The sequence below is a fragment of the Eretmochelys imbricata genome, chromosome 1 (assembly GCF_965152235.1).
Source record: "Eretmochelys imbricata isolate rEreImb1 chromosome 1, rEreImb1.hap1, whole genome shotgun sequence".
In the NCBI taxonomy this organism is placed as follows: domain Eukaryota; kingdom Metazoa; phylum Chordata; order Testudines; family Cheloniidae; genus Eretmochelys; species Eretmochelys imbricata.
The window spans coordinates 240,281,350-240,304,146 of NC_135572.1; the positions used below are offsets into that span (position 1 = coordinate 240,281,350).

At 42.9% G+C, this 22,797-nt stretch overlaps 1 protein-coding gene across 4 annotated transcripts in view; it reads right to left on the minus strand.

The window, feature by feature from the left end:
• The window catches only part of ABCC9 (ATP binding cassette subfamily C member 9), a 119,716-nt gene extending 104,295 nt beyond the window's left edge, over positions 1–15,421 (minus strand). For all 4 annotated transcript variants that reach the window (XM_077807470.1, XM_077807469.1, XM_077807467.1 and 1 more), the window contains exons 1-4: positions 15,277–15,421; positions 3,177–3,318; positions 1,406–1,527; positions 616–782 (exon numbers count right to left, since the gene is read on the minus strand). In XM_077807470.1, the coding sequence (XP_077663596.1) occupies positions 616–782; positions 1,406–1,527; positions 3,177–3,318; positions 15,277–15,421 (576 nt within the window). The remainder of the gene's footprint in view (positions 1–615; positions 783–1,405; positions 1,528–3,176; positions 3,319–15,276) is intronic.
• Positions 15,422–22,797: the final 7,376 nt, after the last annotated feature.

Genomic DNA, 22,797 nt, shown 5'->3' on the forward strand with positions numbered 1-22,797 from the left:
GGGACCATTAAGCCTCCATTACTCAACTGGAGAGGAGGATTTTGAGAAGTTACTCATTCCCTTCATAATACAGAGCTCAGCTTCCTTTGCCCTGGAAACTCACTCTAACCTGAGGAGTTCTCCGTAAGCTCAAAAGCTTGTCTCTTCCACCAACAGAAGTTGGTCCAATAAAAGATATTACCTCACCCACCCTGTCTGTCTAAATGCATTGCCAAGCTTACCTTCCCAATGGGCTAAGGACATGTGAAGAAACAAAGAAGAGTGAAAACAATAAATTGGGACTCATGGGCTTCCCAGTACAATTAGCCCCCTAAATCCTAACCAATGAAGCAGAGGAAGGAGAAGAAAACACCAGGTGTTACCCAATGACAGTGGGTGAGAGGGCAATTCCTTCCTGACACTAAGGCCCTGATCTAGCAAACACGTTTAATTTTAATCATGTGACCATTGACTCCAGTGGAACTACTAATATGCTTGAAGTTACACATGTGCTCAGCTGGAGTGAAGGCTAAAGCTGGCAATCCGGGCATGTGAGAAGGAGTCACTTCTATTCCTGTGTTTATCCCAAATACCACTGATGTCTGCCCTGTCAAAGCCTAGTAAAGTGACACATACCCTAACTCGAATGACATTGATCTCCACAGCCATCAGCAGCCCATAGAGAATGACCATAATTCCAGTGATGCAGAAGCGCAGCTGAGAGAGCGGCACACCATCCTCGCAGTATCTGACCAGCTTGATAGTTTTTGTGACAAAGGCCATTATCCAGTAAAGAAAGAGAGCTGTGAAACAAACCAACCAACCCACATCATTTTAAGAAAGTACGTTTTAACTACACCAGTATCACAAGAGTATCACAGTTGACCTAGGCTCTGAGACTCAGGCCGTGAGGTTTCTTTCAGTGTCTCCTGACTGGGACAAACATGGTAAATAGTTGACAGCCATATTCCTTGAGAGCAACCTGACTTCAGTCCTGCTGGAAACAATGGGAGATGGAAGTCATCTTTACTATGAGAAACCTCACTGTCACCTGCAAAGGATGCAGGGAAATGGCTGTCAACTTATCTGAGGGCAGTCTGTGGCCTGAGACCTATTGAAAGTATTGAGAGATAATGACGATTTTGAATGAGTCAAATTCTTCCCAGAAATCATAAGCAGTGTTAAAAAGCCACATTGTAAAACTCATGATAAAATCACAGGAGTTGGCAATTTTCCATTATACTCCAGTCCACCGAGTCAAGTGTGTAATAATGTATCCCAGAGAGAAAAAAAGTAAGCAGAAAATTTCTCCCTGGCTTTTCATGAGTTTCATAAACCTCCTCCGGGTCAGAAAGTTTGTTTTGAAAAATTATGGAACAAACCAGCAGCTTTTTGGAAAACAGCGAAAATAAGATAAGCAACTTACCCAGCAGTAACTTTGGAAAGTTAGACGTTTCGATATTATGGTAATAGACAATAGCTGTGGTGGCAGCCACAAATCCCATCATAGCTGGCAGGAAGAGATGCAAGTGACGAGATTTCATCTGTCTGAAAAGAAACCAGAAATACAGTATAAATGCAACTGGATTTGGTGTCTTTTTTCACTTTCATTTTTTTAAGAGTACATATGAATTGAGAGTTCATGATGGATTGAAGTCCTTTATCCACAGCACTGAGACACTATGGGTGGACGTAATGCAAACTTCCATAACAGCCAGTGACATTTTTTGAATGTCGATTTTTCAATTAAACTTTTTGTTGAAAAAAAAATTTAATTAAAAAAATTGGATGAACGTTATCATTTTTCTTTTGATTTTTTGTTTGTTTGTTTGTTTAGTTTTATGGGGGCTGGACCAGCTATGGAGTGTTTTTTAAAAAAAGTAGAAAAGTTTAAAAAAAAGGTATGAAGTTTTGTATTAGTTTTTGACCAGCTCCAGTAAATAATCAATCGTTATCATCATAATTTCTTCTGGGTCAAAACTGCATGGCTTGTGTGATGGGGTCTACAAAACCTCTGGCTAGACAAGAAAGAGTTAAAGAGCAACTGTGGGTTCAGGTGGCTCCGCCTCACAGGAACCTCTGAAGCATGCCAGACTTGGAGATGGAGCCTTAAAAGGGAGAAGCCCCCAGTGCAGAGGCCCCAAAGTTGGGGCGGTGGAACGACCTCTCACTCTCAGGTTTCAGAGAGAAGCATAGCAGAGAACCAGCTGACTTAGGTGTCTGGGAGCACAGAACAGAAGGATGGCTGGCTGAAGGATTCTGGCAGGACAGAAGGGCAGGTGCTGGTCTTTATTTCTGATAATTAAGTGTTCTTTCCTTCGTTACATGAGGGAACTGGGAATACGGCCTTGACCCAAAGCAGACCCCTCCCAAGAGAGACGGCAGGCTAATGTGGGAAGTAGCACAGGGAAGAAGAAAGTGGTCTGGCAAGACAGATCTCAGCTGCTTGCTACAAGGGTCCCTGGGCTGGAACCCATGGCAGGGGAAGGGACTGAGTTCCCTTACAGCCCTATTAGGGAAACGAGTGTGAAGATCCCAGACACAGGGGATTGGAAGGACTATTGTGCCTTGACCTGATGTGAGGTTCTGGGCCTATTGGGTTAAAACCCGCGTTTACCCTGGAAAGAGTGACACTAAACGTGAGCTGGCCAGATGGCCAAGCCACAGGTGAAGAGGACCACCAGTGGACCTGGACGGCCAGTCGGCAGGACTAGAAAGAGAATAAACAGTGCCATGCTGCACCTAGCCACAAAGCGGTACATCGCTTGGTGAGTCACTTAGTCAGAGAGGTACAAAGGTTCTAGAATATATGATCTAGGATAAATCTAAAAAGTAAACTGTAAAAGGACAGGGGACATAATCACTGGTGATGCCTAAAAGAGAAGAAAGAGCATTGCTACAGCCCTTCGAAATGCTCTGTTACTCTAGTTGAGAGCGCAGTGATGACTTCCTTAGAGACAGAAGATTCTGTATCTATGTGCAATACATTCAGCTATTGTCAGCATTTTCATGCTACAGTAGGTCAAAGGGGGACAATAAAGTGCTAAATAAAACTGCCTCACCTTTATGCCTTTAAAAATTGGGAAGCTTGTTAAGCAGAGCCCCTTCTCTTTAGGAAAATTCTTTACACCTCATTAACAGACCTGTCACTCTATTAATGCAACTAGCTAGACTCTGAAGCAGCCACAGTAACTTACGCATCTGACACTATGCCCTCTGCTATTTCACAGACATGTACGAACAGGAGGGTGAATGTCAGAATCCACCGCAGATTGTGTCCAGGGAAATGCAGCCATGTGTTGTGATGGATCTGGACTTTCGAACTTTGGCTTCCCCAGCCTGCAAAATAAAATTAAAAGAAGAAAACAAGTTCACACAGTAAGTCAGTGGTAGAACTCAGGAGTTCTGGCTCCTACTCCCCATGCCTTGGGGAACAGAGTGGGCAGTACCCCAAAGTGCACTGGGAGGCTGTGACGTAATGCACCCTTGTATTCATACTCCCCACATACCATTGTAATAATCTTTGTACAGAATATATCTTGTGAAAACTAATAGCTTGCTGGTCAATCATATAATGGTGAAATATATGTAGCAAAATTATATGTAAAGTCATAAACAGAAGCTGAAATTACGACTCAAATGTGTTTACTAGACAAGTCTCAGGACTGGGTAAACCTGTTTCTTAAAGACAAAGGACAAGCTGATGCCCCTAGCCAGGTGCCATCAAAACTGATGCGCAATCACCTATAAAGTGGCTATTCTTTGGCAAGGAAGGGGGCAGGAATAAACAGAGCTGCATCTTAGCAAACAACAGCATGGAATGTCTTTCACCAACACACTTTTTGTCTTCATCCTCACAGTGGGCGTGAACTTTATCTAGCGGTAACCCTCGGGAAAATGCAATTTCAAGGGGGGACTGAACTATAAAAGTGAGGGGCAAAAACATCCCGTTATCTTTGCCTATCCATCTCTCTCTTTTCCACCTAAGAACACAGAAGAAACAGCCTATAGACTTTGGGAGCATGTGGTAGGAGTTTCATCTTGAACCTAGTTTGTTAAGTTTAGAAAGGGTTTTTTATCTTTATTTCTCTTGTAACCATTTCTGACTGTAATGCCTTATACTTGTACATTAAAAATCTATCTCTTTGTCATTAAATAAACCTGTTTTATTCTTTAATTAAAACTAATGCAGTGAACTGTGTGGGTAACTCCTTTTATAGCAGCAAACTGTTGTATATAGATCCTCTTAGAGGGGCAATGGACCTAATATATCTGGTCTGTCCAGGAGAGGGCTGGACAGTGCAGAACACACATTTCTGGGGGGAAATCCAGGTTTGGGAGTGTGTTGCGATCACTCTGCAAGTAATAACCTAGGCTGCTGGAAGCCGGACTGTGGCTGGTGTGTTGCTGATGGGCTGTTGGGATCAGAGTTGCTGGACCAGGGCTCTGGCTATACACAGACACTCAGGCTGTGACCTGCATGCTGTTTGTGAGGAGCCCAAGTTAGGAGCTACAGCAGCAAAGCATTGTGAGGCACACCAGGCTGCACAGCAGAGGTGACACAGTCCCTCACTGCTCTGGATTGCACTCCAGAATGTCATGAAGACTGAGATGGAGTCATAGATTCTAAGGCCAGAAGGACCACTGTGATCATCTAGTCTTACTTCTTGTTTAACACAGACCATAGAACTTCCCCAAAATAATTCTTAGAGCAGATCTTACAGAAAACATCCACTCTTGATTTAAAAATTGTCAGTGAGGAGAATCCACCACAACCTTTGGTAAATTGTTGCAATGGTTAATTACCCTCATACTCAAAAATTTATGCTTTATTTCCAGTGTGAATTTGTCTAGCTTCAACTTCCAGCCACTGGATTGTGTTATATGTTTGTCTGTTGGACTGAAGAGCCCCATGTAGGTATGTATAGACTGTAATCAAGTCACCCCTTAACCTTCTCTTTGTTAAGCTAAATAGATGAGCTCCTGGAGTCTATCATGACAAGGCATTCTTGTGGCTATTCTCTTAACCCTCTCCAATTTATCAACATCCTCCATGAACTGTGGGCACAAGAACTGGACACAGTGTTCCAGCACCAAGCGCACCAGTGACAAATTCAGAAATAAAATAACCTCTCTATTACTCACAATTCACCTATTTATGCATCCCAGGATCACATTAGCTTTTTTGGGCACAGCTCATGTTCAGCTGATTATCCACCATGACCCCCAAATCTTTTTCATTCAATGAATAGACTGATAAGTCCTGAATGACCATATCATCTTGTTCCTACTAATCAAAGAATGGGAATGGCAGGAAAGGCAAGAGCAATGGGACAATAAGAAGACACTCAGTAAATTCGCCAAATGCTATAGAATTATCTCTCCCCTCCTGCTCCCCCCCGCCCCCACTCCTTCCCTCACTCTCAAGACCTGGGAAGGATATAATTACCTTAGTCAGACAAAGCTTATTATCCTCATCCAGGCCTGCTGAGGATTATCATATCCTCAATGAGCTCTCAGCAGCTCCAGATCAGTCTCATCCCCCAGCAGAAGTGTCCACAGACTGGGGGAATTGGACTAGGAGAAAGCTGGGCCATCCTGAAGGCCACTCTGTCTGAATGTGAGGATATCCACATGCCCACTGCAATGAAGTAACAGTGAATGTAATCTGCACACAGTACAGTACGCCTGTACGCCTGAGTAGGGCATGGCGGTCAGGAACAAATGCTGCAGGCAGTTCATCTGATATTGCACATCTGCTTTACTGCCATTGCAAATACACCCCTCTCTGCAAACGGAGGGGCTCAGACCTGGAAAGTCTAGTCTTTGTCCCTCACTTCCTTCGTCTGTAAATTAGAGATGCTTATATACCTGACAGAGGCATTCTTAGGCTTACCTTCTTTATGTGTGTAAAGTGCTTTGAGATCCTCAGATGGAAGATGCTATAGAAGTGTGGAGAATTATTAGTGTTAAACAGTGCTTTCTGTTTCACACCAATATCCACTTTTAATAACTTTGTGCAAGACCCTTTTAAATGAAACTGCTTTTAGAAAGAGCGATTTAAAAGAATGAATGACCTTCAGTCACCCTATCAGGCCTGAGAAGGAATGAATGGGATCAAAAGAACGGTTGTACTCCCTTTTGTTATTCAGGGTCTCTGGAAGTCTGTGTCAGTGCAAAGGCCATTACATATAAAAAAGTTGAACATCGTTTGCAGAAGGTATAGGGAGTTCTGCATTGTTTCTGTAGTGGTGAGGAACATGGAGTTGTGCGTGTTAGAACAAAAGATGAGCAAACAGGTTCTGATTAAATAAGAACTAAATTGAAACTGTGGAACTAAGGGCAGGTCTACACTGTGGGGTTAAATCGCCTTGGTTGCTCATTCTAGGGTCCCTGGGATGGAACCCAGTGTAGAGGGTGGGCCTGGGTTCCCCTACCAGCCACTAGGTAGTGGCACAGGATTGTTGGAGATGCCAACCAGACAGCTGGTCTGGAGGGATTTTGTTACTTCAGAAGGGGAGGACTATCTAGTGACCTGGCCGGAGGGCCAAGTCACAAACAGGGAGTACCCTGAGTCATGAAGAGAGAGATGCGGGTCACAGCATGAGTAACTGATGGAAGGGGGTGCCAGACCAGGCAAACACTGATCCCCAGAGGTAGCCACAAGGAGACACCACCAGCAGAGAGTAGAGAACCCCGCGACGGGGCCTAACAGAGCACAACAACACTACACAATACTTTAGGACAAGAATTGAAGACAGAATGTATTTCTGAGCTGGAATTTGGCCAGGACATCTCAGTTAAAAACCTGCCACTTACGAAACATACCATGGAATCTTTAGTGACCAAATTGTGGTTAAGATCTCACTTTTTATATCTCATACACTCAGTGTTAAATCCATCAGCACTGTGCCCTATAATACCAAGCTGGAGCATTGACTCAGTGCTGACTCAAAAGGAAAAGCATCATTCATTGAGACTCCAATGCCATCTTCTTCAGTGCCTAAATATTTTTGAAAAAAATCTCCTCTACCTCCTGATCTGGTCTCTCTCCTTAACTTATGACAGGATCACAACACAATTTTGTGTTCTTCAAACCTCACAATATATGAAAACCAATCAAACTGCTGTTCTTCATAGTAATACAAAAAATAAAACAAAAAAAGTACAATTTGCTTGAACGTAGCCAGTGGCTACCGAAAATATTTAATTAGCACAATGCATTCACAGGTATTAAGGACAGAAAGGACCATTATGATCATCTAGTCAGTCCTCCTGCATAACATAGGATATTAAAATTCATCCAGTATTTCCTGCAATAAGTCCAATAACTTGTGGTTGAACAAGAGCATATCTTTTGAAAAGACTTCCATTCCCGATTTAAAGATTTTAAATGACAGAGAAGATAAAGAAGCAGATCTGCCATTTCCCATGAATTTGGCAGGAGATTCCTTCAAGTTAGACTAATTTTTTGGCAGTTCTGAAGTCTCTCAATCTTATGATGAAGGGTTCTGCAATGTATTTCTTTCATGCAAATTATCATTGTTTGACAGCCCTGCAGAATTTTTTTCAATCTCACTTGCCTCATTAATGACCATCAGTGGTATAAAAACATAGCCCTGGTCTACACTATGAGTTCAGGTCAAATTTAGCAGTGTTAGATCGATTAAACCCTGCACCCGTCCACAAGACGAAGCCATTTTTGTCGACTTAAAGGGCTTTTAAAATCGATTTCTGTACTCCTCCCCGACAAGGGGATTAGCACTGAAATCGACATCGCTGGGTCGAATTTGGGGTAGTGTGAACCCAATTAGACGGGTATTGGACTCCGGGAGCTATCCCAGAGTGCTCCATTGTGACCGCTCTGAACAGCACTCTCAACTCAGATGCACTAGCCAGGTAGATAGAAAAAGCCCCAGGGACTTTTGAATTTCATTTCCTGTTTGGCCTGCGTGGCACAGGTGACCATGCAGAGCTCATCAGGAGAGGTGACCACGGAGTCCCAGAATCGCAAAAGAGCTCCAGCATGGACCGAACGGGAGGTACTGGATCTGATCGTTGTATGGGGAGACAAATCCGTGCTATCAGAACTCCGTTCCAAAAGACGAAATGCCAAAATATTTGAAAAAATCTCCAAGGGCATGGACAGAGGCTATAACAGGGACCCGCAGCACTGCCGTGTGAAACTTAAGGAGCTCAGGCAAGCCTACCAGAAAACCAAAGAGGTAAAGGGCCGCTCCGGTCAGAGCCCCAGACATGCTGCTTTTATGATGAGCTGCATGCAATTCTAGGGGGTGCCCCTACCACTGCCCCACCCCTGTATGTGGACTCCTGCAAGGGGGGAGTCTCACACAACAGGGATGAGGATTTAGGGGATGAGGAAGATGATGATGAGGAGGAGGACGAAACCGTTCTCCCCGACAGCCAGGAACTGTTTATTACCCTGGATCCAATACCCTCCCAACCCGCCCAAGGCGGGCTCCTGGACCTTGAAGGCGGAGAAGGCACCTCTGGTGAGTGTATCTTTATAAATACAATACATGGTTTAAAAGCAAGTGTGTTTAATGATTAATTTTCTCTGAAGACTTGGGATGCATTCGTGGCCAGTACAGCTACTGGAAAAGTCTGTTAACGTGTCTGGGGATGGAGCAGAAATCCTCCAGGGACATCTCAATGAAGCTCTCCTGGATGTACTCCCAAAGCCTTTGCAAAAGGTTTCTGGGGAGGGCAGCCTTATTCCGTCCTCCATGGTAGGACACTTTACCATGCCAGGCCAGTAGCACGTAGCCTGGAATCACTGCAGAACAAAGCATGGCAGTGTATGGTCCCGGTGTTTGCTGGCATTCAAGCAACATCCGTTCTTTATCTCTCTGTGTTAGCCTCAGGAGAGTGATATCATTCATGGTCACCTGGTTGAAACAGGGGAATTTTATTAAGGGGACATTCAGAGGTGGCTGTTCCTGCTGGGCTGTTTGCGGGTGGCTGAAAAGAAATCCTCCCCACAGTTAGCCACGCGGTGGGGGGAGAGGTGAAGCCATCATCCCAGAGAATTGGGTGTGCGGGCGGGGTGGGGCTTAGTTGGGTTTGTGCTGCACATTAACCCGAAAACCGCAGCCCCTCTTTTAAATGCCCAACCCATTTTAAATGGCCAACCCAATGGGTGCTTGGTATGGGAAATGAGGGTGCTGCTGTTTGAAACCATTCCCACATGTTACAAAGGTTAAAGAAGCCAAAAGACCATGGCTGCCTGCAAGCCGAATGTGTGTGATCTCTCACACCAAACCAGCAGGCCCTCAATACAAGAGGCAAAATGCGACCTTATACCAAAAGCACATGTACTATGTAATGTTAACAGCTTGGTTCACCATGAAAAAGTCTACCCATTGTTCTCTAAAATGTGTCTTTTTAAATACTACTCTCCCTTTTTTTTCCTCCCACGGCTGCAAATGTTCCAACGCTCCCCCTAACATCACCGTTCCAGAGGCTAGCGCAGATAAGAAGGTGAAAAAAATGCACTCATGATGAAATGTTCTCTGAGCTCATGCAATCCTCCCGCACTTAAAGAGCTCAGCAAAATACGTAGAGGCAATCAATGTCAGAGTCCAGGAAAGCACAAAATGAACATGAGGACAGGAGGGACACATGAGAGAAGAGGTGGCGTGAGCAAGAGGAGAGGCGGTGGCAGCGTGATGAGAGGAAGCAGGATGCAATGCTGAGGCTACTGGAGGATCACACTGATATGCTCTGGCATATGGCTGAGCTGCAGGAAAGGCCGCAGGAGCATAGACCACCGCTGCAGCCCCTGTGTAACCGCCCACCCTCCTCCCCAAGTTCCATAGCCTCCTCACCCAGACGCCCAAGAACGTGGGGGGAGGGGGGGCCCTCTCTGGGCACCCAACCACCATAGCCCAGAGGACTGCCCAAGCAACAGAAGGCTGGCATTCAATAAGTTTTGAAGTGCAGTGTGGCCTTTTCCTTCCCTCCTCCCCTCCTCCACCACCCTTCCTGGTGCTTCCCTCCTCCTGCACCCCTCCCGGGCTATCTTGGCAGTTATCCCCTATTTGTGTGACAGATTAATAAAGAACGCATGAATTTGAAACCACAATGACTTTATTGCCTCTGCAAGTGGTGATCAAAGGGGGGAGGTTGGTTGGCTTACAGGGAAGTAGAGTGAACCAAGGGGCGGTGGGTTTCATCAAGGAGAAACAAACAGAACTGTCACACCATAGCCTGGCCAGTCATGAAACTGGTTTTCAAAGCTTCTCTGATGCGTACCACGCCCTCCTGTGCTCTTCTAATCGCCCTGGTGTCTGGCTGAGCATAATCAGCGGCCAGGCGATTTGCCTCAACCTCCCACCCCGGCATAAACGTCTCCCCCTTACTCTCACAGATATTGTGGAGCACACAGCAAGCAGTAATAACAATGGGAATATTGGTTTCGCTGAGATCTAACCGAGTAGTAAACTGCGCGAGCGCACTTTTAAATATCCAAATGCACATTCTACCACCATTCTGCACTTGCTCAGCCTGTAGTTGAACAGCTCCTGATTACTGTCCAGGCTGCCTGTGTACGGCTTCATGAGCCATGGCATTAAGGGGTAGGCTGGGTCCACAAGGATAACTATAGGCATTTCAACATCACCAATAGTTATTTTCTGGTCTGGAAAGTAAGTCCCTTGCTGCAGCTGTTCAGACAGACCAGAGTTCCTGAAGATGCAAGCGTCATGTACCTTTCCCAGCCATCCCACATTGATGTTGGTGAAACGTCCCTTGTGATCCGCCAGTGCTTGCAGCACCATTGAAAAGTACACCTTTCAGTTTATGTACTGGCTGCCAAGGTGGTCCGGTCCCAAGATAGGGATATGTGTTCCGTCTATCGCCCCACCACAGTTAGGGAATCCCATTGCAGCAAAACCATTCACTATGACCTGCACATTTCCCAGAGTCACTACCCTTGATAGCAGCAGCTCAATGATTGTGTTGGCTACTTGGATCACAGCAGCCCCCACAGTAGATTTGCCCACTCCAAATTGATTCCCGACTGACCAGTAGCTGTCTGGCATTGCAAGCTTCCAGTGGGCTATTGCCACTCACTTGTGAACTGTGAGAGCTGCTCTCATCTTGGTATTCTTGTGCTTCAGGGCAGGGGAAAGCAAGTCACAAAGTTCCATGAAAGTGCCCTTATGCGTGCGAATCATCCCAGACCTGCAACACTACGCAGTCCCACCAGTCTGTGCTTGTTTCCTGGGCCCTGAATTGGCCTTCCATAGCATGAGCCTGCCCCATTGCCACCAGAATGTCCAAATTGCTGGGGCCTGTACTTTGAGAGAAGTCTGTGTCCATGTCCCATCACTCTCATCACTGCGCTGCTATCGCCTCCTTGCAGGTTCTGGTTCTGAACATACTGCAGGATAATGCGCGAGGTGTTTACAGTGCTCATAACTGCCGTGGTGATCTTAGCGGGCTCCATGCTTGCCATGGTATGGCGTCTGCAGGAGAGCAGAGTTGCAGCGGAAGCGGTGGCTGACGATGGATGCCACGAGAATAGATATTTATAGAGAACAACGAGAGGACCTGCGAGGTGGATTCATGAAAGAAGGAGAGCAGAGTTGCAGCGGAACAAGCAGGAGCCCATGACAGCCAATATGGAAAAACTTGCTATCAACACAAGAGCAGGAGAGCAAAGTTGCAGCGGAAGAGGTGGTTGGATGACCAGTTTTGCAGACCTACTGCACCAGAAAGCATACAAGGAGCGGAAGAAGGGAGGGATCAGCAAGGAAAGCTACCTTATCGAGGTCAAAACATGTAGGGATAAAGTGAGACAGGCTAAAAGTCAAGTAGAGTTGGACCTTGCAAAGGGAATTAAAACCAATAGTAAAAGGTTCTATAGTCATATAAATAAGAAGAAAACAAAGAAAGAAGAAGTGGGACCGCTAAACACTGAGGATGGAATGGAGGTCAAGGATAATCTAGGCATGGCCCAATATCTAAACAAATACTTTGCCTCAGTCTTTAATAAGACTAAAGAGGATCTTAGGGATAATGGTAGCATGACAAATGGGAATGAGGATATGGAGGTAGACATTACCATATTTGAGGTAGAAGCGAAACTCAAACAGCTTAATGGGACTAAATCGGGGGGCCCAGATAATCTTCATCCAAGAATATTAAAGGAATTGGCACATGAAATTGCAAGCCCATTAGCAAGAATTTTTAATGAATCTGTAAACTCAGGGGTTGTACCGTATGATTGGAGAATTGCTAACACAGTTCCTATTTTTAAGAAAGGGGAAAAAAGTGATCCGGGTAATTATAGGCCTGTTAGTTTGACATCTGTAGTATGCAAGGTCTTGGAAAAAATTTTGAAGGAGAAGGTAATTAAGGACATTGAAGTCAATGGTAAATGGGACAAAATACAACATGGTTTTACAAAAGGTAGATCGTGCCAAACAAACCTGATCTCCTTCTTTGAGAAAGTAACAGATTTTTTAGACAAAGGAAACGCAGTGGATCTAATTTACCTAGATTTTAGTAAGGCGTTTGATACCGTGCCACATGGGGAATTATTAGTTAAATTGGATAAGATGGGGATCAATAGGAAAATTGAAAGGTGGATAAGGAATTGGTTAAAGGGGAGACTACAACGGGTGCTACTGAAAGGTGAACTGTCAGGCTGGAAGGAGGTTACCAGTGGAGTTCCTCAAGGATCGGTTTTGGGACCAATCTTATTTAGTCTTTTTATGACTGACCTTGGCACAAAAAGTGGGAGTGTGCTAATAAAGTTTGCGGATGATACAAAGCTGGGAGGTATTGCCAATTTAGAGAAGGACAGGGATATCCTACAGGAGGATCTGGATGACCTTGTAAACTGGAGTAATAGTAATAGGATGAAATTTAATCGTGAGAAGTGTAAGGTCATGCATTTAGGGATTAATATCAAGAATTTTAGTTATAAGCTAGGGACACATCAATTAGAAGTAACGGAGCAGGAAAAGGACCTTGGAGCATTGGTTGATCATAGGATGACTATCAGCTGCCAATGTGATATGGTTGTGAAAAAAGCTAACACGGTCTTGGGATGCATCAGGAGAGGTATTTCCAGTAGGGATAAGGAGGTTTTAGTACCGTTATACAAGGCACTGGTGAGACCTCACCTGGAATACTGTGTGCAGTTCTGGTTTCCCATGTTTAAGAAGGATGAATTCAAACTGGAACAGGTACAGAGAAGGGCTACTAGGATGATCCGAGGAATGGAAAACTTGTCTTATGAAAGGAGACTCAAGGAGCTTGGCTTGTTTAGCCTAACTAAAAGAAGGTTGAGGGGAGATATGATTGCTCTCTATAAACATATCAGAGGGATAAATACTGGAGAGGGAGAGGAATTATTTAAGCTCAGTACCAATGTGGACACAAGAACAAATGGATATAAAACTGGCTACCAGGAAATTTAGACTAGAAATTAGACGAAGGTTTCTAACCATCAGAGGAGTGAAGTTTTGGAATAGCCTTCCAAGGGAAGCAGTGGGGGCAAAAGATCTATCTGGCTTTAAGATTAAACTTGATAAGTTTATAGAGGAGATGGTATGATGGGATAACATGGTTTTGGTAATTAAATATTCATGGTAAATAGGCCCAATGGCCTGTGATGGGATATTAGATGGGGTGAGATCTAAGTTACCCAGGAAAGAATTTTTTGTAGTATCTGGCTGATGAATCTTGCCCATATGCTCAGGGTTTAGCTGATCGCCATATTTGGGGTCGGGAAGGAATTTTCCTCCAGGGCAGATTGGAAGAGGCCCTGGAGGTTTTTCGCCTTCCTCTGTAGCATGGGGCACGGGTCACTTGCTGGAGGATTCTCTGCTCCTTGAAGTCTTTAAACTACGATTTGAGGACTTCAATAGCACAGACATAGGTGAGAGGTTTTTTGCAGGAGTGGTGGGTGAAATTCTGTGGCCTGCGTTGTGCAGGAGGTCAGACTAGATGATCATAATGGTCCCTTCTGTCCTAAATATCTATGAATCTATGAATCTGCTGCCAGCAGCACCAGGACACAACAACAGTGTCAGTGAGCTGAGTGGGCTGCACGCTTGCCGTGGAATGATGAGACAAGAGCAGGAGAGAAGAGTTGCAGCAGAAGCAGTGGATGACAACTGTCATATAGAGGACCTGCAAGGTGGATTCATGGCACCAGGAGAGCAGAGTTGCTGTGGAAGCGGTGGTCCGATGACGACGGTTAGCAGTCCTACTGCACTGTCTGCTGAAAGCAGTATGGCGTCCGCACGGAAAAAAGGCACGAGACGATTGTCTGCTGTTGCCTTCTCGGAGGGAGGGGTGACTGATGACATGTACCCAAGACCACCTGCGACAATGTTTTTGCCCCATCAGGCATTGGGACCTTAACCCAGAACTCCAATGGGTGGCGGAGACTGCGGGAACTGTGGGATAGCTACCCACAGTGCAACACTCCGAAAGTCAACGCTAGCCATGATACTGTGGACGCACTCCGCCGACTTAATGTGCTTAGTGGGGACACACCCAATCGTCTGTATAAAATCGCTTCCTAAAAAATCGACTTCTATAAATTCACCCTAATTCCATAGTGTAGATATACCCACAAATATAAAATCTAAAAGGATAAAGCTCATCAAGCTATTAATGACTCTGTGTACAAGAAGAGCATATAAATTAGGGCCACTGCATTATCAAAATTGTTCAAGGGATGGATTTATCATCTCTTATTTGTGTTTACAAACATTGGCATGAGAATGAATTACCCTTTCTGTAGTGCTTCACATAACTATCATACAGACAGACCCAAGATGTAAATTTTGGAATAGTTCCAAACTCCATCAAAGTTCAAGGACAGACCTTATGTCCTAACTCTTAGAATCTAAAAATAGAGACAGACCCAAGCTGTTCAAACCTGGAGACAAACTTCTCCAAAGGTTGAGATAATTTGGATCTGATTTTCTGGTTAGATTTCATCTTTTAAAGCTCATGTTGTAAAGTTCAGAACGTGTACCCAAAATTCCCATAAATGAAAGAGGGTTGACATTAACTCTTCTGGTTCAGGCCCATCTCTGCATTAACCCCTCTTCAACATGCCCCCTCTTGACAGGATCTCCATTCCGTCTCTTCCTCATGATGCCTAAAGTAATGCAAAATATTTAAGCTGAATGAATTGCACCAGTCCTATAACATAATAAGGCCCCAGGTCTGCAAACATGCATGCGTGCTTGACTTGAAGCATATGCATGATTGTTTTCAGGATTGGGGGCCTATGGCTGTATTACTCACCAATAAACAAAATTGGAAAGGTGATAAATAACAGGAAGACATGGGGAACCAGGTTGAGGGCATCCACGAAGCAGACATTTTTTAGGACTCCAGCACTGATGTCATAGGCAGAAGCGTTGTCATTACCACAAAATGCGACTTTCATTGCTTCCAAACAGCCTGACCGTTGCAAACTAGAGACAAAACACAAGGGGGGGGGGAGAAAAAAAAAAAGTAAAACATCCAAAGTGATCACCAAAGTTTCTTACATTTCTTTTAGCTAAACACAAAATTAAAACAGCATCATTGAGGTCTTTTTAGTTATGACCAGACTAAATAATTCAAAGAGAATAATTTATTAGACGTACGTAAACTCTGATCCTGCAAACTCTTATGCACTTGCTGAAAGTTAACCTAAAGTGTGCATAAGTGTTTCCATGACCAGGGCCTTATTTACTATTAAAAGTATCCACTGAATACATACTGCAAATAAATGTTGGTCTCCATCACATTCATGAACAGCTCATTGCACATATTCAACATTCCAAATACAAAATGGAGATGATCTGGAAACCAAAACATGTTTTAAAACCTTGTTTCCATTTTTCATCAAAAATGTCAATGTGCGTAAAGCTAAGCACATGTGTAATTGTTTGTTGGATTAGAGCTACGGAGTCTCACAAATATCACAGTATGTCTTCTGCAGTCTCACTTCATAGGATTTGTTGTTCCTTAGCTACAGTGTGAGCCCTCTACCTTACTACTCATTACTGTTTATAACAGAATCAAGCAGGACTGAAAATGAAATGCCTCCTTACAGATTTCTTTCCCTCCAGCATATGCACACTAATTTGTTTCTGTAGAATTATTCACAAATGCTTGGTTGCTGACATTGTTAATTCTTTTAAAATATAATTTTTTTTAAAAATAACCCACAGAGTCCCTGATTCAGCCAAGCATATTTGCTTGCACATAAGTACTTCACTATTCAGCAAAGCACATGCCGAGTCCCCATTCAAGTCAATGGGACGTAAGCACGTGCTCATGTGTCTTGCTGAATCGGGATAATAAAAAATTACTCGGACTTCACAAAATGTAAGCAAAAACAAGGTTGGTTCAGTTTGGCGGTTTAACAACAGGCCAAATCCTGCCTGTCTTACTCACACACGTAGGGCTGTTGACTTCAAATGGAATTATTTGTGTGAATAAGGCAAGCATGATTTGGCTCGAGAATCTCCTTAGAATGAACACAAACATAGCATTTTTAAAAAAGAGTACATGCGAGTGTAAACGGACATTGTGAGCCTCAGTGAGACCCGCATTTTAGTTCATGTAATAAAAACAAACAAGGAGCTAAAAGGGTTTTCAAAATTTAATTTGAATAGAAATGGTCATAGTACATAGTACCATTTCATTAAACTTCTAAGAGGTCTTCTGAAAAATGTTTAATAAATTTAATCATTTTTCAAACACAAAATAGCAATGTCCTGGTTGAAGAAAACCAGCAATTGAATGACATAACGGTAATCTGTAGAAAATCTTAAATGCTGTTGCCTAATCTTTATGGAGGGTCAGAAGTTGCATGGGAGTTCTGCTGGGAATTTTCTTCCCTTTCCCACAAGCAATATGACTACATTCTCACACAGCTGACAAGCTGTCATGCTCTGGTTGTTAGATTGAGATTAGAAGGCAGGCAGATCGTGGGTTCTAATGCACATTCAATCACTAACTCTTTGTGGCCGTGAGATCCAATTAGTCGGCTCTAAAAGTGAGTAAAAGGATTGTGACATGAGAAACTGTGTCTCAGAGATCAAATCAGGGAGGGGATATTTGGACTTTTCCTTCACTGGGAAAGAGAGGGATCGTTGGGACCAAAAAATTCCGTAAGAGAGTGGAATGTTAATTGTGTGAAGTGAGTGCCCTCAGCTAGCCTGTATCTATCTACCAGTAGTCTGTATAGTTTTATATCCAATCTCTGCCAGTAGCCAATCTTGGATGTTTCCAAAAAATATGTAAAACAATTGTAATATACATATGTCACACTTCTGGGCAACTGCGTTCATATTTCTCCCTTGTGCTCCACCAAGGGCACCCAATCCAGCCTCCTGGCTCCTCAACCATCACCTCTCTTGGGTAGAGACATGTGTCTCTCTCCCTCCTGACTGGAGTTTTCCAGGCTGCATAGGCCCCTGCCCACATTATGTTATTCCAGAAAGCTAGACTGTCTAAACTTGGCAGTGTCTGCACTTTGCTTTCTCTTTGAAGGCTTATGCACGGCATAACTGCAGAGGTTGCAAGTCACTACACAGCTCTAAGCAAGTACATTTATTCTTAAGGTGGAAGCACTACAGAGGAAATATATAAAACACCATAAAGGTTGCTATGTGCATGCTAAAAGCTTATCAGATGTCACCCATCAGTCTTATGGACCTTAGTAGGCCAAAGTCATTCCAACCCTTTCCAATACGTATTGCCACCCCTGCCCCCACCCTTGCACAGAAGGTCCTGTCCATTTCCTGGATCAGAAAGCAGACTCAGTGTAAACTCAGGCCCTGTGTAAACTCAGTGTAAACTCAGGTTATGTATCCAAAAGGCCTGTCTTTGTCTGTTGGTCTCTGGAGAATCCAGTCTGAACTAGTATATGCGAGCCTCTCCAAGTGGTGGTACTTCTCTGGAGGTGTTAGAACCTGAGAAAATTTACCACATTGTTCTTAGTTCTTGGAGGAGCTGTGGCCCCCTGTGCCCATGGAATTACATACAAGCCCTGGCTCACAATGATACATAAACTTAGTACAGTGAGATCTCCCAAAGATATTGCAGGAAATTGCATATCTGTCTCAGCCTAATTTTGCAACACTATTATAGCAAACCTACAGCCATCTAATACCTTCCCTGGTGTTGTTGCTGCAAACCACAGCCACTTGGCTATCCATGGTGAGAGCAGAGATAGAACTCAGATTCTCCTGCTCCAAAAACGCAGACACATAAAGCCTAAGATTTTCTGTTATTGTATAGGGCCTGTGTCACTCAGTTGAGCCATTCAGGCTCCACCCAGGAAATGGCAATATCATAAATAGACATTAGTAGAGACAGTCAAAATATTTACTGAAAAATTTGAAAGAATTTTTTTTCTATTATATTTGGGAGTTTTTCAAGGAATGTTTTTAATATTTTTTTTTATTTTCCATTTTTTCATTTTTTTCGGAAGTAGGAAAAATGTCAAAAAACACTTTCTCACACTTCCCTCCCCTTTGAAAAAAGGGGATTTTTTTAAAAAAGTCAGATCAGTGGGCATTTTCCCACCTTCTCTCACTTTTTTGCTTTTTGTCCCCTTTTTTTCAATGAAAAGTGTTTGGGGTTTTTTTTTAAAGAAAAAGAACAAGAAGTGGTCTGTTCCCCACTGAAATGAAACAACTATTTTGAAAAATATTTTTGTCGAAATGTTTCAGAAAAAAATTCTCTTTGGTCAAAAAAAAGGCATTTTCTATTAAAAAGAAGTTTTAACAGCACATTTGCAACCAGCTGTAATACTACCGAATGCTCATCACTCTTTTATAAACTCTTTACATTTGTGGCCATGTTGAAAGAGAATTAATCTTATAGGAAATTTTGAGAGTAATCACTTACAAAAGTTTGTACAAACAATTCATTCACAGTGTGAGCTAGATAGATGGGTGTACTGTTCCAAATAAGAAAATGGAACTTCTCTTAGGAAGTGGCAGAGAAAATCTGGGGTTACAGATTGGGTATTATGGGTACTAAACAGGCTAAATAATAAAATAGGAACTCTAACATCTGAGTTTGATGGTCTCAGTCTGGTTCTCAAGTGTTTATGTCACAAAACCCACTGTTTGGCATAAATTAGTACACTTTGTGACCTCAAAGGTACTTGGTTGTGATGTTCATTGATCACACTGCACATATTATTTAATCTTCTCCAGTTGTTTTCCACATTTCTAGAGTTTCAGCTCTGGCGGGGTTTTTAACTGCGTCTATTCAGGTTATTTTCTTAATTTGTTTTACTCCTGGTAACATGTAGTGTTCAGTTCAGCAATCACACAGTGCTTAAGGTGCTTGCAAGAGATCTGCTTTATTTGGTGTCTGCTTCCAATAGACTGTGCATAAAAACAAGAGCTTTATCTCAGCCTTTAAAGGTACAGTTCCCAAAACCACAATGTTTAGCAAAATGTGGCAGTGACAGTGATCAGCAGGCATAACAGCTGCAGTGGCATTAACATCATGGGCACAGGGGATTTTGTGTTTTTCTTTTTAAGAGTTGTACAATATAAATAGAAAGTGTTACCCTATGTTGGAATTCAGCTCTGATTGAGAGTGATGGAGTAATATCTTATGTTTGCTCTTGCACGTCCACCTTCATAGATACTTGCTTTATGGAGTTTCTACTGAAAAGCTACTAGTAGCTGGCTCTAGCCTGAAGAGATGCAAAGATTGCTACATGAAATCATACTGTAAAACACTGGAGCTGCAGGACAGAATTCTCAGCTCCAACTTGCTTCACAAGGACCAGTACACTCACTTAGTCAGTTTGCTACACCAGCTATTGCTGGGTGTGTGTTAGGAAGAAGTGGATGTGTAGGAGTCTTTTGGGATATAACTTCAAACAGAAGGCATTATTTGGTAAATTATCAGTGTTTGGGCAGAACTAGTGGCCCAACTGCTACTTCAAAATAAAATATATAATAAAAATGGCTATATTCAACAGAACACTGAAATAAAGTACGCTGTTTTGAAATTGGACATTCCTTCAAGCCATTCGTGTGATTTCCCATTAAGTAGTATTCTTTAGGATTAGCTGCTGAGATTCTCTAAAATACACCTAAGCATATGACCTTATTTAAAGTTATAAAAAAGCTTATTTTGGTTGCAGATAAAGACAACCGTTGCTCAGTGGCTGGGAGGAAGGGAGCGAATGAATTGCTGTCCTTTGCAAGAACTGTTTTTTTTAAATCAAAAAATCATGAAATACTTTACACAGACTCTACCATCTGATCACACAGTCAGTGACATGTGCCTAACTCTCCTTGAAGTGGATTGAGATTATACATATGCAGCTGGTAAGGATAACTGGATCACACAGAACTCTGAAAAGTTCTAAAGTTTTCACAACACTTATTGTTGCTGACTGTCTCAAACCGCCGAGGACAGTTCCTTCCTTAGAAGCCAGTATTTTGAGGCTACCCAATGTAACCGGCAGATGTGCATTTAAACCACAGTTACATGAGGTTGCTGAGGTTCAATTTGACTGCTACCAAATGTATAATACTAAGTATAGCCAAAGAGAATGCCTCATCTAAGCTGCCACATGTTTCAGGTATGTTCCTGTAGAATTAATTTCTTGTGCTGCTGAATCTACTACACCAAGCCCCCATGCTGTTCTAACTGCACATGGGATACACATAATAGTGCAGCTGCTTTGCTATCAGTTATACCAGGTGTCGTATGTTTCAGAAGAATGCATCTGCTGCACTGCCAGAAGTACTAAGTAGATTCCAGCATTCCAACTTCAGGTAAGGGAATGCATCAGTAAGGTAAAGGAACAAGAGCAAAGGGAGTAATTTGTCAAGTCACTGTTCAGTAAATCAGGTGCATGCTCCCTAGATGTTTCCAGTACATTCATAGTACAACAGGGGTGTTATCACTGCCAGTAATGGCTAAATTATTTGTTTTTAATTAAACATTCTCTTTTAAATATAGGCTGTAAGAAATCTGTCCTTTTAGGCCTATAGTAAACTCTTTTATTTAACTTTTGTTCCTGTGATGCGGTTTCCACCCAACACAAGGCCTGACCAGGCATAATAGGCCAATTAACCGTATATACTGCACCTGGAAGAGAGCCAGGGACTGTCCAGCTGGGGGAGGCTTTTAAAGAGAGGAAGTTGGTGGTAGGAGGAGAGCTGCATGGAGGAGCTCTGCAGTACTCCCTAGAGAGGAAGGGAGCTGGCTAGGTAGAAAGAGGACCTCTGTGGGGAGAGTAGGCCCTGGGCTCCTGCCTTGGACTACAGACTCTAGCAAGAAGCTGACAGGGGTGAAATAACTGCAGGGAGTGGAGGAAGCTCCAGTGGTAAACCCAGAGGTAGGCCAAGAGATAGAGAAGTGTGGTAGGACAGAGCCCAAGAAAACAGCAACAGCGTCAGAGCTTGAGCGGACAGGTTGCTGGGCCCAGGTTTCCTGGGCTGGAACCTGGAGTAATGGGTGTGCCTGGGTTCCCCTACCAGCCAGTTGGAAAGTGGCACTGGCTTGGAGGTAGTTGGTTCCCTATTATGTCCCTCTCTTAGTCAAGTGCTGAGACTGAAGCAATCAACTGTTAGCTGACCAGATGGGCAACACTTCAAAAGACAAAAGGAAATAAGGCTGGAGAGAGGGGTGAAGGCTGGCAGGATTAAAAGGGTGGACCCAAGCCGGTTTCTGGGACGATATGCTTTCAGCTCTCCTTTTATTCATTCTGAAATCTGATGCCTTGTTGGTTTACTTTGATGAAAGTTATCTGGAAGGCAGAGAGACCCTGCAATGCCTAAAAATAAACCTGCAGCCACTAAACATTCAAGATTTTGTTGTAAAACTCCCACTAGCTAGCAAGATGGGCCTCTTTGGTTTTGGACGGTGGTACAAAACTTGATAGTATTGTAGTTAACAGCAATTGCTACAAATGTGATTCAGGATTAAATAGTTGCCATGGATGAAAAGAAGGCTGAGGGAGAAGAAAAGCCAATTCATTACAAAGACATAATAATGAACATGTCATTCTTATCCTAAACTTTGTAATGTACCGTGGAACTTGGTGACTCTGAAAAGAGGCTCCATTTAAGGATCATTGAATGGTGATTCTCAAGGCATGGAGCCAGACATTGAATACCTTTTTCATAAAGGACTGTGAAGATGACAATGAGGAAATGGTGGATAATATTTAAAGACCCCACATATCAAACCACGATGAATGCAAAAGCCCTAGGAATTCTAACTGGGCAACACTTTATACAATGTTTATGAAATCTAAAACTTTTCAAAGAGGGGGAAATACTTCTTTTAAAGTGGCACATAAATGTTGAATATAGTTCTCCATATTCACACATCTTATTTTAACTGGATTATGATTCTGTTCTCTATGAACTGCAAGGCATTTGTAACTATTAAGAAAAGAGTGTTAAATGTGGGCCTAAAGTACTCCTTGTTCCTTGGAGCATGAATCCTTTGAACTTCTATGTCAAAAGTTATATTTCTTTTAATCTTTAACCAAATAGCCAATATGTCTTTACCCCAGGATCAAAATATATCCGTGTATTCATTGCTTTTTCATTTTGTTTTAAACTCTGTTTTCTTCCTTGTCTTGCATATGATGTACATTTTCTGTTTTTTATTATATATACAGGATGAATAGATTAAACAGACAGATATTTTAAAAAGTATTCAATGGTTGATTCTGCTAGCCAGATGATTCATTATAAAAGGCTACACCTTTGCTTGTCATTATAGCATTTCTCAATATTAAGGTGATGGAAAAGCAGAAGAAAAGTCTACGGTGAT